Source organism: Schistocerca serialis, chromosome 2 (genome assembly GCF_023864345.2).
Source record: "Schistocerca serialis cubense isolate TAMUIC-IGC-003099 chromosome 2, iqSchSeri2.2, whole genome shotgun sequence".
NCBI lineage: Eukaryota > Metazoa > Arthropoda > Insecta > Orthoptera > Acrididae > Schistocerca > Schistocerca serialis.
The window spans coordinates 435,011,262-435,023,736 of NC_064639.1; the positions used below are offsets into that span (position 1 = coordinate 435,011,262).

Below are 12,475 nucleotides of genomic sequence, written 5' to 3' on the forward strand. Positions count from 1 at the left end.
CCACTAAGTCTCCCCTGACCTGGGGTTCTGGACAACTTTTTCAAACTCTACCCCTTTTCCTAAAGCTCACCAGTCCTTTTTGTTCACCCCACTTCTTTTCCCTTAAACCCTCCTGCCAGAACAAGGAGCCATTGGCTCCAAAAGCTTGCAACTTTAATACCTTTTATATTTGTGTTCTGCTGCGCCGCTTGGTGTGTAGATTTTTTATCCAATTACATTACATTTTCAAAAATGGATTATTTTTGTTGATATGTTATGTTGTAATGTACAAATTACTCATGGCACATATAACTAAAATAAACTACCACCCAAGTTAGAGATATAGTATAAATCTCCAACTTGACTGGTGCCAAATGTACTGCTCTCTTATACTGAAGACATGAATATAGCATGTGGGGTGCTGCACCACACACAGGTTCAAATTTCTGATGATAACATTAATCTGCACCTGGCTGTGACACGGCACAAAAACCAGGAAGGATGCTGATAGAAGCTCAGTGATATAGTACCAGATTACAGATCCAAATGTCATGGGTTCAGTCCCCAGTCATCAATCCTTTCACTTCTGGCAGTGTTTGCTAATCTGAAAAATGCAAAGTTGCACCACAGTCCTGAGTCCATGTTAAATTGTAGGTCCCCTTATAATTGGCTGGGTGAGACAATTCGAATCTTCAAGGAAGGCAACAGCATACCACCTGAAACAGGACCATGCACTGCGGGATTCAAACCAGCTTTCAGGTTAATGAGAGCTTCCCTTCTCTGCCTCCTAACCCTCAGTCAATCAATTTAACATTAAGCCCCACAAAGTGGGTCACTGGTCAGATTTGGTGGTGTAAATAGCAACTACTGTTTTCAATACTCCTGTTTATGTCACACATACTATCAGTATATGGGAAAATAAGTTTCTACACACCTTAAGCAAATAAAATCTGCAGCTTGAAAATAAATCAGCTCTTTAACAGTTCCGCAGCAGTCTCACAGAGAGGTTTTTAAGTTTATCACATGGCTAAACATGAATGTTCACGTAAATGCCAAAATTTTGTACATAAAGATGAAATTATTTACATGTAAATTAAATGATATATTTTTAAAAAGAATTTCATATAAAAATACATTTGCATGCATTAATCAAGTCACATCTTTATTACTCCTTTCAAACTGTAGCACCACAACAAATATCCTCTTTGAACTCGATTTCCTCCACAACATCTGCAAGAAGGTTGTCGCTGCTGTCATTCAGTTCATCAAAGAAATCCTCCAAGGTACTTTGTGTTTTATCCTATTAACAAACAAGAAAGCTTTTTGAGTTTTCATTTCTTTAAGAGACAAATTCAATAAAAAATCTTGGAAATTTTAAGTAAACATCAAAACAGAGAGAGACAGACACATCACAATAGTGAAACCCAATTCGGAATCTTCTCATAAGGCATTCTGTGCCTATATTACAGGCTCCACACACCTAGGTGATAGAAGTCATGGGATAGTGATATGCACATAACAGATGGTGGTAGTATTGTGTACACAAGATATAAAAGGGCAGTGCATTGGCATAGCTGTCATCTGTCCTCAGATGATTCACGTTTAAACGTTTCCGAGGTGATTATTGCCACATAATGGGAATCAACAGACTCTGAACACGGAACGGTAGCTGGAGATGGATGTGTGGGACATTCCATTTTGTAAATCATTACAGAATTCAGTATTCTGAGATCCACAGTGTCATGAGTGTGCTGGGAATAACAAATTTCAGGCACTACCTGCCACCATGGACAACACAGTGGCCGACAGCCTTCACTTAACAACTGAGAGCAGCAGTGTTTGTGTAGAGTTCTCAGTGCTAACAGACAAGCAATATTGTGCGAAATAACCACAGAAATCAATGTGGAACATACAATGAAATTATCCATTAGGAGAGTGTGACAAAATTTGGCATTAATGGGCTATGGCACCAGATGACCAAAGTGAGTGCCTTTGCACGACATTGCCTGCAGCGCTCGTAACCATATCGGTTGGATCCTACATGACTGGAAAGCTGTAGATTGGTCAGATGAGTCCCGATTTCAGTTGGTAGAGCTGTTGGCAGGGTTTGAGAGTGGTGCAGGCCCCAAGAAGTCATGGGCCCAAGCTGTCAACAAAGCACTGTGCAAGCTGTGTGGGCTGTGTTCACATGGAATGGACTGAGCCCTCTGGTCCAGCTGAACCGATCACTGACTGGAAATGGTTATGTTTGGCTAGTCTCAGACCATCTGCAGCCATTCATGGACATAATGTTCCCAAACAATGATGGAGTTTTTGTGGTTGACAATGTGCCATGTAACTGGCCCACAACTATTTGTGACTGGTTTTTGAAGAGCATTCTGGGCAATTCGAGCAAATCGTTTGGCCATCCAAATCATCTGACAGCATCCCACTAAACATTTATGGCGCCTAATCAAGAGGTCAGTTTGTGCACAAAATCTTGCACTGGCAACACTTTAGCAATTGAGGAGTGTTTCTTCAAAACTTGATATATGCAACAGATACAGTTTTTCATAAAATGTGTTTGTGTGTTTTCACCCCAGACAGATATATTTGAGCATTTGAATTTTTACATTACCACTAGATCTTACTGACATTAATACAGCGTTGTAATGAAGTATATTAAAATTTAATTTTTATAACAGTATATTATGGAGTAATTTTTCCAGGTGTTTTTTTCCCCCCCAAAACTTAATAATTGCTTATAATTATTGCTGGTATCAGTTTCGTTGCCTTCTGTAATTCAGTGTATTTTTTTCTCACGGGTAATATTTTTATGTGCTGTAGTGTTTATTATATGTCTACATAGTTGTAAAATGCATATGCTTGCATATATTATTACATACAGCAGTTTTTTAATTTACAGTTTCTGGCTTTGTTGAAATCACAAACAATAACAGTACAAATATAGTGGCATAATATGATAATAGCGGTGATAACTATTTTAACATAATTGTTATCTTCTACCATTATTATCAATACTACATGAAGTACGAAATGAATACCACACAAAGTATTGTGTGTTACAATCACATTGTTATTGTCAAGTTTTTCCAGTTACACTGACACATTATTTGTCTAGAACATCTTTGTAAAACTTTGTATCCTCTGAAATTTCAAAATATTTTAGCAGGGCAGAAACATCCTCCTTCTTTCCTTTGCTTATCGTATTTTGTTTTGCTAAAAAGCTGGATGTTAGTACTGTAGGATGGAATGGTTTCTTCCATCTCAGGGTGTCAACTTGTATTGGATCTCCAGTGTACGTATGACTTACTCGCACATTAATTATCTTCTTTGCTTTCTTGTGTGAGATGACACACTGACTGTACATTTTGAATGATAGCTTGGGTGTTAGTACTTTCTCTCCACTACCTTTTAGATTTTTAACACTCCAGTCTGTGTTTAGAACTCTGAGAGTACCAAGCGCTTCTAAAATATCATGATATTCTTTAGGACACAAGATGCTTTTTGTTTTTCTGCAAGACTTCTCAGTTCTACCATACACTTTGTCTGGAATCACATAGCTATGGCCACGAACAGGAATGAAGTGACAAATATTATTGAATGGGAGATAGAAAACAATCAAATGATGGCATCAATGCAGCCAAAGCAACTTGAGTGCAGAAGATTCTGTCTCCAACCAGGTGTAGAAAATGATGCTTTTCCTTTTTTTTTCCTTGGTATGGGTCATAATGCCTGCCCAGTTGGCCGTGCGGTTTAACACATAGCTTTCCGGGCGCAAAGGAGCGCCGGTCCCCGGCACAAATCCGCCCGCCGGATTTATGTCAAGGTCTGGTGAGCCGGCCAGTCTGTGGATGGTTTTTAGGCGGTTTTCCATCTGCCTCGGCGAATGCAGGCTGGTTCCCCTTATTCCGCCTCAGCTACACTACGTCAGCGATTGCTGCGCAAACGAGTTCTCCATGTACGCGTACACCACCATTACTCTACCACACAAACATAGGGGTTAACTCTTCTGGTGTGAAACGTTCCCTGGGGGGGGGGGGGGGGGGGGGTCCACCGGGTGCTGAACCGCACAATAGCCCTGGGTTCTGTGTGGGGCGGCGGAGGGGTGAAGGGGACTGCGGTAGTCGTCGTGGGGCTGTGGACCACTGCAGCTGTGGTGGGGACGGAGCCTCTCCATCGTTTCTATGTCCCCGGTTAACATAACATGGGTCATAATGCACAGATTGTATAACCATACTTGTCTAGCATAGGAAACCTCACTGACCGATAGTTTTGCAACAGGCTGGTTTCGTTGCATGTCAAAGCAAATCTTAATGACTGTAGGATTATCTTCCTTCATTATATCATAAAACCATTTTGCATGAATTTATGTAATCTGTGTCTCGTTCGTAGTTCATTTTCCTTCTTCTTCTTCTTCTTCATCCTTAATGGCAGTAGTTACCTCCTTATGATCCTTTCTTGTTCTGTCGCCTCTTCTCCTTTCCCTTGGCAACCTTCCTCCTTCACAGAACCTGGAAGTGGATAGGTTAACCTGTCCTTCAACATGCCAGATACTCCTTGGCAGCACGAACAGGCACCACTTCACCACTCCTTTTTCTAATGGTATACTTCACTCTCACTGTTTTCTTCCTTTTTTCATTCTGGGTGTCCACTACTCTGCACTGAAGTGAAGAAATATTAAGAAATTTTAACAGAAACTTATCTTGATCCATTTTATTTAATGATGTTATGTGATGATGAAAGTGGGAAATATCTTCATAGCAGAGTTCAGCGGCTTTGCATTCTTTCATTCCTGTAGCTTTTGAAGGCGAAACCTCAAGTCCATGATTGCATTTAATGATAGATGTCTTTTTAAACTTTTTGCTTTGCGTAGCAGGTCAATGTAAGCTCTTCATGAATCAGGATTTTCTCCCACCACAACATTCTTTGACCTGTATGCCATTTTTATAATCACAAGAACCATCATCCATTCTGTTTCCCCTTGCAATACTTCTTTGTAGACATACACAAGAGTGTCAAGTGAATACTTATCTAAAAGTAACCTGCAGGTGTTTTCATGACAATGAAATCTGGTTGCAACACTATTCCCACCAATATATATTGTTACAACAATGAGTAATATCACTTGAAGCAACCAGTATACTCCATTATTGTTAACTGCTTGCAGCAGAAAGAGACCCAAGACATGAGAGAGTGATTATATTGCATTTGTCAACTTTTTTATAATTGTAGGAATGCATTTATTGTGTTTTCCTAAAACCTTGTGATTTGGAGTGTTCATATACACAGCAGTATAGTCGACTTTTGCTAAAACTTGGTCCAGGGGTTTATGTGAAAGGTCAACATTTTGCCATTAACACACCTAACTCAATTTTAAAACTTTTGCGTATATTGAGTTTTGGAGGGGGGGAAAAAAAAGCTCCTCAATTATGGGTTGCTAAAGAGGCAGCATGGCTCAATTTTTCTGCAGGGGACTTCCAACAACTTGTGGAGTCCATGCAGCATCAAGCTACTGCACTATGCCAGGCAAAAGGAGGTCCAACATTATATTAGGAGGTTGCTGCTGCTGCTGCTGTTGTTGTTGTTGTTGTTGTTGTTGTCGTCTTCTTCTTCAGTCCTGAGACTGGTTTGATGCAGCTCTCCATGCTACTCTATCCTGTGCAAGCTTCTTCATCTCCCAGTACCTACTGCAACCTACATCTTTCTGAATCTGCTTGGTGTATTCATCTCTTGGTCTCCCTCTACGATTTTTACCCTCCACACTGCCCTCCAATACTAAATTGGTGATCCCTTGATGCCTCAGAACATGTCCTACCAACCGATCCCTCCTTCTAGTCAAGTTGTGTCACAAATTTCTCTTCTTCCCAATCCTATTCAACACCTCCTCATTAGTTATGTGATCTACCCATCTAATCTTCAGCATTCTTCTGTAGCACCACATTTCGAAAGCTTCTATTCTCTTCTTGTCTAAACTATTTATCATCCATGTTGCACTTCCATACATGGCTACACTCCATACAAATACTTTCAGAAATGATTTCCTAACACTTAAATCTATACTCGATGTTAACAAATTTCTCTTCTTCAGAAACGCTTTCCTTGCCATTGCCAGCCTACATTTTATATCCTCTCTACTTCGACCATCATCAGTTATTTTGCTCCACAAATAGCAAAACTCCTTTACTAATTTAAGTGTCTCATTTCCTAATCTAATACCCTCAACATCACCCGACTTAATTCAACTACATTCCATTATCCTCGTTTTGCTTTTGTTGGTGTTCATCTTATACCCTCCTTTCAAGACACTGTCCATTCCGTTCAACTGGTCTTCCAAGTCCTTTGCTGTCTCTGACAGAATTACAATGTCATCTGCGAACCTCAAAGTTTTTATTTCTTCTCCATGGATTTTAATACCTACACTGAATTTTTCTTTTGTTTCCATAACTGCTTGCTCAATATACAGATTGAATAACATCGGGGAGAGGCTACAACCCTGCCTCACTCCCTTCCCAACCACTGCTTCCCTTTCATGCCCCTCAACTCTTATAACTGTCATTTGGTTTCTATACAAATTGTAAATAGCCTTTCGCTCCCTATATTTTACCCCTGCCACCTTTAGAATTTGAAAGAGAGTATTCCAGTCAACATTGTCAAAAGCTTTCTCTAAGTCCACAAATGCTAGAAACGTAGGTTTGCCTTTCCTTAATCTAGCTTCTAAGATAAGCCGTAGGGTCAGCATTGCCTCACGTGTTCCAATATTTCTACGGAATCCAAATTGATCTTCCCCAAGGTCGGCTTCTACTAGTTCTTCCATTCGTCTATAAAGAATTCGTGTTAGTATTTTGCAGCCGTAACTTATTAAACTGATAGTTCGGTAATTTTCACATCTGTCAACACCTGCTTTCTTTGGGATTGGGATTATTATATTCTTCTTGAAGTCTGAGCGTATTTCGCCTGTCTCATACATCTTGCTCACCAGATGGTAGAGTTTTGTCAGGATTGGCTCTCCCAAGGCCGTCAGTAGTTCTAATGGAATGTTGTCTACTCCGGGGGCCTTGTTTCGGCTCAGGTCTTTCAGTGCTCTGTCAAACTCTTCACGCAGTATCATATCTCGTATTTCATCTTCATCTACATCCTCTTCCATTTCCATAATATTGTCCTCAAGTACATCGCCCTTGTATAGACCCTCTATATACTCCTTCCACCTTTCTGCTTTCCATTCTTTGCTTAGAACTGGGTTTCCATCTGAGCTCTTGATATTCATACAAGTGGTTCTCTTTTCTCCAAAGGTCTCCTTAATTTTCCTGTAGGCAGTATCTATCTTACCCCTCTACATCCTTACATTTATCCTCTAGCCATCCCTGCTTAGCCATTTTGCACTTCCTGTCGATCTTATTTTTGAGACGTTTGTATTCCTTTTTGCCTGCTTCATTTACTGCATTTTTATATTTTCTCCTTTCATCAATTAAATTTAATATTTCTTCTTTTACCCAAGGATTTCTACTAGCCCTCGTCTTTTTACCTAATTGATCCTCTGCTGCCTTCACTACTTCATCCCTCAAAGCTACCCATTCGTCTTCTACTGTATTTCATTCCCTCATTCCTGCCATTTGTTCCCTTACGCTCTCCCTGAAACTATGTACAACCTCTGGTTTAGTCAGTTTATCCAGGTCCCATCTCCTTAAATTCCCAAACCATAATGAAGAAAATGAACATGAATTATAATCACTGGTACAGGATTTATAATTAACTTTGCCAAAAAGTGAATTGTCATTTTCTTTACTTCAACAAATAAGATAATAATAAATCCCCAATGAAGATAATTGATAATAAAGAAAATGTTAGTCTCTCCAATGAAATTCTGCCCTCAGCAAATATTGAAATTTTCTAAAGATTTGTCCTACCTGCTATCTCACGTCTGCCAGTCTCTCTCTCTCTCTCTCTCTCTCTCTCTCTCTCTCTCTCTCTCTCTCTCTCTGTGTGTGTGTGTGTGTGTGTGTGTGTGTGTGTGTGTGTGTGTGTTGGGCAGGGGGTGGGGGGGTTACACACATGCCATTTTTTCAAGTTCAACAATATGTTTTTAACTTCAGCAAAATCTCACAGAACTTTTACAGTTCCCACATTATGAAGGGTAGTTAGGGGATAACAAGCCATGAACTATGTGCATGCACCTGACCTACTGTGTGGCTCAACACAGATGTTCGCAAAGCGGCTTCAATTTCCTCTTGCTTCTCACCTCAATGGACATGCTTCACTTGAAATATACAAGAGGTATTTACTTCAGAACACTAATCTGCCAAAAGACTGTCCTAATTTAAGCTCCCAGATGGACACAGTACATTTCTGTGCTACTTATGGTTTTGGTAGTTTATGGTTTATGAGGAGGTATTGAATAGGATTGGGGAGAAGAGAAGTTTGTGGCACAACTTGACTAGAAGAAGGGATCGGTTGGTAGGACATGTTCTGAGGCATCAAGGGATCACCAATTTAGTATTGGAGGGCAGCGTGGAGGGTAAAAATAGATGAATACACTAAGCAGATTCAGAAGGATGTAGTTTGCAGTAGGTACTGGGAGATGAAAAAGCTTGCACAGGATAGAGTAGCATGGAGAGCTGCATCAAACCAGTCTCAGGGCTGAAGACCACAACAACAACAACAACAACAACAAACATGGTTTATGAACTTTAATCAGTAATAGTAGGTTTTTGATTAAGATCATATTCCACTGACCATGTGATTTTTTTCTCAGTAAGATGGCCTGAATGACTATTCATACTCTTTTTCAACTTCATTTAAATCTTGGAGGGAAAGAACTTCCGTATGGGAGAAAAAGAAACAATGTGTCCACCCTTTGCGGTCACAATTTGAATGTCATCCACGTAGTGCAAAAACAAGCATGTTTTACAATTTGTAAATTGTAAGAATTTTATTCAAATTCTTCCATAAGATGTTAACTGTTACACTGAACGAATGTCTGAGATTACTGAAAATTATTTATAACAATGTCATTTACAAACTGGGCACTCTGTCAGAATTTTCCAAGAAGTGCAATGATTTAAAAATCACAAGATATCCATAATGCTGAGAAGTTCTCATAGTTACAGATATGGTTCTTTTTGGGGCTACTGGAATACACAAAAAACATACCTACTGAAGTACACAAGAAAGGGATTTACAGAAATTACATGTTGATGTCCCTTTGTATTGTCAAAGCTCATAAATTCATCGCAGAGCAAATGTCTGCTGGTACAGATTTGCATGATCCACAATGCCCAACAGTTTGAACAGCACACACAAGGAATCCATGATTAAATTAGACGTTACAAAGGCTCAACGAAAAGCAACAGTCTTGTTTACACACTCAAATCATTTTCCCACATATAGATTTGTGAACAATAAAGTCTATTACATTCAAAACGTGCATTAGTATTTCTGTGGTTTACTGATTTTGACTGGGCAGTCATTTGCAACAGATTGTGGGCTGGGTATTGGCCTAAGACTATGTCCTACATACAAGGAACCAACAAGTCTACACATAAAAGTCTCACTTGCGTGACGTCTAGTGATAGGGGACAGTATCTACCATATTAAGGTACACATGTTAAGGCCACCACTCATTACATGGGCTACTGCAAATGACTATGCAGTCAAAAGTGAAAAAGCCCAAAAAATTTTTGTTAGTCTTGATTGTAAAAAACTTTTTTTGTTACTTAAGTGTACTCACCATATATCTACATCAAGTATAAAAAATGTGAACATAACACGTTCATCCAATTTCAAGCAGATTTTTTGCTTCAATTGAAAGCAGCATGATGTTTATACTACATACACGGTTCAACAAGTTTACCACGTTTAAGGTTGTGAGACACTACTTTTTCCCCTTACACGATATTATTTTCCTTCAGTTTTTTACATTTTTCAACTTACTCACAAGCACCTGTCAGTTCTTATTCATGTAAAAAACACTCTCTGAATTGAATCTTAAACAAGGCAGAGAGCTTTTACCACACTTCACAGTAGCAGTAATACTGTCAACCCTTATTCACTTTTTGTTTATGCCTATATTCCACTGGAACTGCAAGGAATTTTTGCTTTTGCTCTAACCGTGAGGAAGCTATCAGGTGATGTGGTATACCATGGCACTAAAACTTTAAAACATATTTTGGCAACTGGCATACAGGTTCATCAGGTTGTCAGTTCTCCTTAACAACAATTTGTCTCTTAACACATTGTAGCTTTGGAAGTGACTTTATCTTTTTCCTTTTTTTTTCCATGTCCAGTCAACACAATGAAGACCTGGAACTTTCATAATATACAACACCTCACTGTTGTACCAAATGGGACAGTGTATATGGTATTGTGGAATTAGCAGTAGTAAAATGTTATCAGCTCGTGGGCTGTCAATGATTATCACTTAACTCACACTAGGGACAGACAGCAGTAATGTGTCAACAGTTATTATTGGGTCAATGTAATGTGACTTCAAGTTTTGGAAAGATTCTCAAGCAATATCATTATCTTCACATTACTAAATTGCAACTTAGTTATTTAAGAATCAAAAAGTTGGAGTAGTGGACATGCCCCTGCATCCTATGTTCTTTGACTTGTGTTAAACTGGCATTCATATTCATATACATATATTAGCTGTTACGTGTCACTTGTAGATAGAACATGTTAGTTGGTTTAAAAACACACAAAAAGTTCTATGTGCAAAAGTTAGGAATTGAAAAATGTAATGTTTCATTATTACCTTCACAACAGCTGTGTCAGACTGCATGAAGCTGTCTTTACTTAGGCCAGCTTTATGGAGAACATCCAGTTTATTTTGGATCATAGGCCATAGATGATCATCTGCTGTCCCTTTAGCAATGAGGTACTGTACCAAAACACTGTCCCTCTGGCCAATTCTGTGAGCACGATCTTCAGCCTGAATTAAAATCTAGAAAGCAAAAACCAGAAAACTTTAACTATCTGCTACACTCCAAAAACTGAAACTTCACACATTCTGTAATAAATACTCATTATACTGTAGTTTTTAGTTATGAAGTACATTAAAAAACATCAAAAATAATCAATTATTGATAATATAATGTAAATGGACAGATAAAAAAATCTACTCACAAGGCGGCAGCAGGCGAACACACACACGAAAGGATTTAACTTTTACAACCTTTGGAGCCAATGGCTCCTCTTTCTGATGGAAGAGTTGAAGGGGAAGGAAGAGGGGTGAAGGAAAGGGACTGGAGAGGTTTAGGGAAAGAGGTACAATTTAGAAAAGTCGCGCACAGCCCTGGGCAAGGGAGACTTACTGAACGGAATGAGAAGGAAAGACTGATTAGAATTTTAATTTTAGTACATCTGTACCAGTACAAGTGTTAGCATGCACCTGTTCACATTAAATAAGTATAAAACAGTGATAATCTTTTTGCTTCAAGAACAACAAAGCTACTAACTATGGTGTTGTATTAAACAACATTAAATATTTTACAAAGTGCAGTACACAAAGTGTTTGCTAACTTCGTATTTGTATATGAAATGCAGGTTAAGCTGATCTCAATTTCTACTAAATCAAATATCAGAAACATTATTTGTTCAAATATTTAGAAATATAACATTTAGCTAACTCATTAGCATTTGTGTATGACATGCACAAGTTTTTTCTGTGAAATAAGAAACAAAAGTTAGTTTTTTATTAAATAAATAATAAAATTCACATAATCACAATTTTTATTGAGTAACTACAGCCAAAAATCAGTGTAGATAAAAGAACACACATAAAAATATAAAAGTAACAAACAAATAAAGATCACAATGGATAAGTTTTGAAAGAGCCACAGAACAGCAGGAAATAGTTAACAGTCTGAAGGCAGCCCGCACTTTTTTCATTTGTATGCTATCAAGCAATCATCTGGGGTGGAAATTGGATAGCCCTTCACACTGTATAAGTCCTGCTTATCACTCCAAATTTATGGAGAAGGAGCACTTGATCTTAAAACTCAAAGCTGATGTGGCAGTTGAACAAACAGAACTGGATATGTAAAGAGCTGTCGTTAGCAACAACATGATTAACGATACATTAAATAACTGGAACATGCAAAATGATGTAAGAGTCTCGAAGTAGTCTGCTAGCTTTAGCCTAGACATCTCCAACAGGAGACAATGGAGAAAATTGCGCAGACAACCCAAGGAGTTCAGGAACACTTCAAGAAGACATGGAAAAAGTGCTACACAAGGTTAATAATAATCACAGAGTTAAACAGACTCAGATATACTTCTGCTAGGAAGTGACCATGAAAGAAGAGTTTCCAGATTAATACAGTTCTCCCTGGGTTCATAAGACCACGTAACTAATATTTTTAATCTGTGATCTAGGTTCTGGAGTAAGACAATAGTAAGGAAAATCTAGTAGTAATTATTGGGGGTAGCAGGGACAGTTTGGACTGCAGCTTCAAGTACGCAACTGGAGAAATCAGGCACATCACTGAGATTGCTC

The 12,475-nt window shown here is 38.7% G+C and overlaps 1 protein-coding gene across 2 annotated transcripts in view; it reads right to left on the reverse strand.

Annotated features, from left to right (window-relative positions):
* Positions 1-1,057: 1,057 nt before the first annotated feature.
* Positions 1,058-12,475, reverse strand: part of LOC126457295 (SWI/SNF-related matrix-associated actin-dependent regulator of chromatin subfamily A-like protein 1) — a 132,419-nt gene continuing 121,001 nt past the window's right edge. For both annotated transcript variants that reach the window (XM_050093468.1, XM_050093467.1), the window contains exons 12-13: positions 10,733-10,921; positions 1,058-1,279 (exon numbers count right to left, since the gene is read on the reverse strand). In XM_050093468.1, the coding sequence (XP_049949425.1) occupies positions 1,154-1,279; positions 10,733-10,921 (315 nt within the window). In that variant the 3' untranslated portion in view covers positions 1,058-1,153. The remainder of the gene's footprint in view (positions 1,280-10,732; positions 10,922-12,475) is intronic.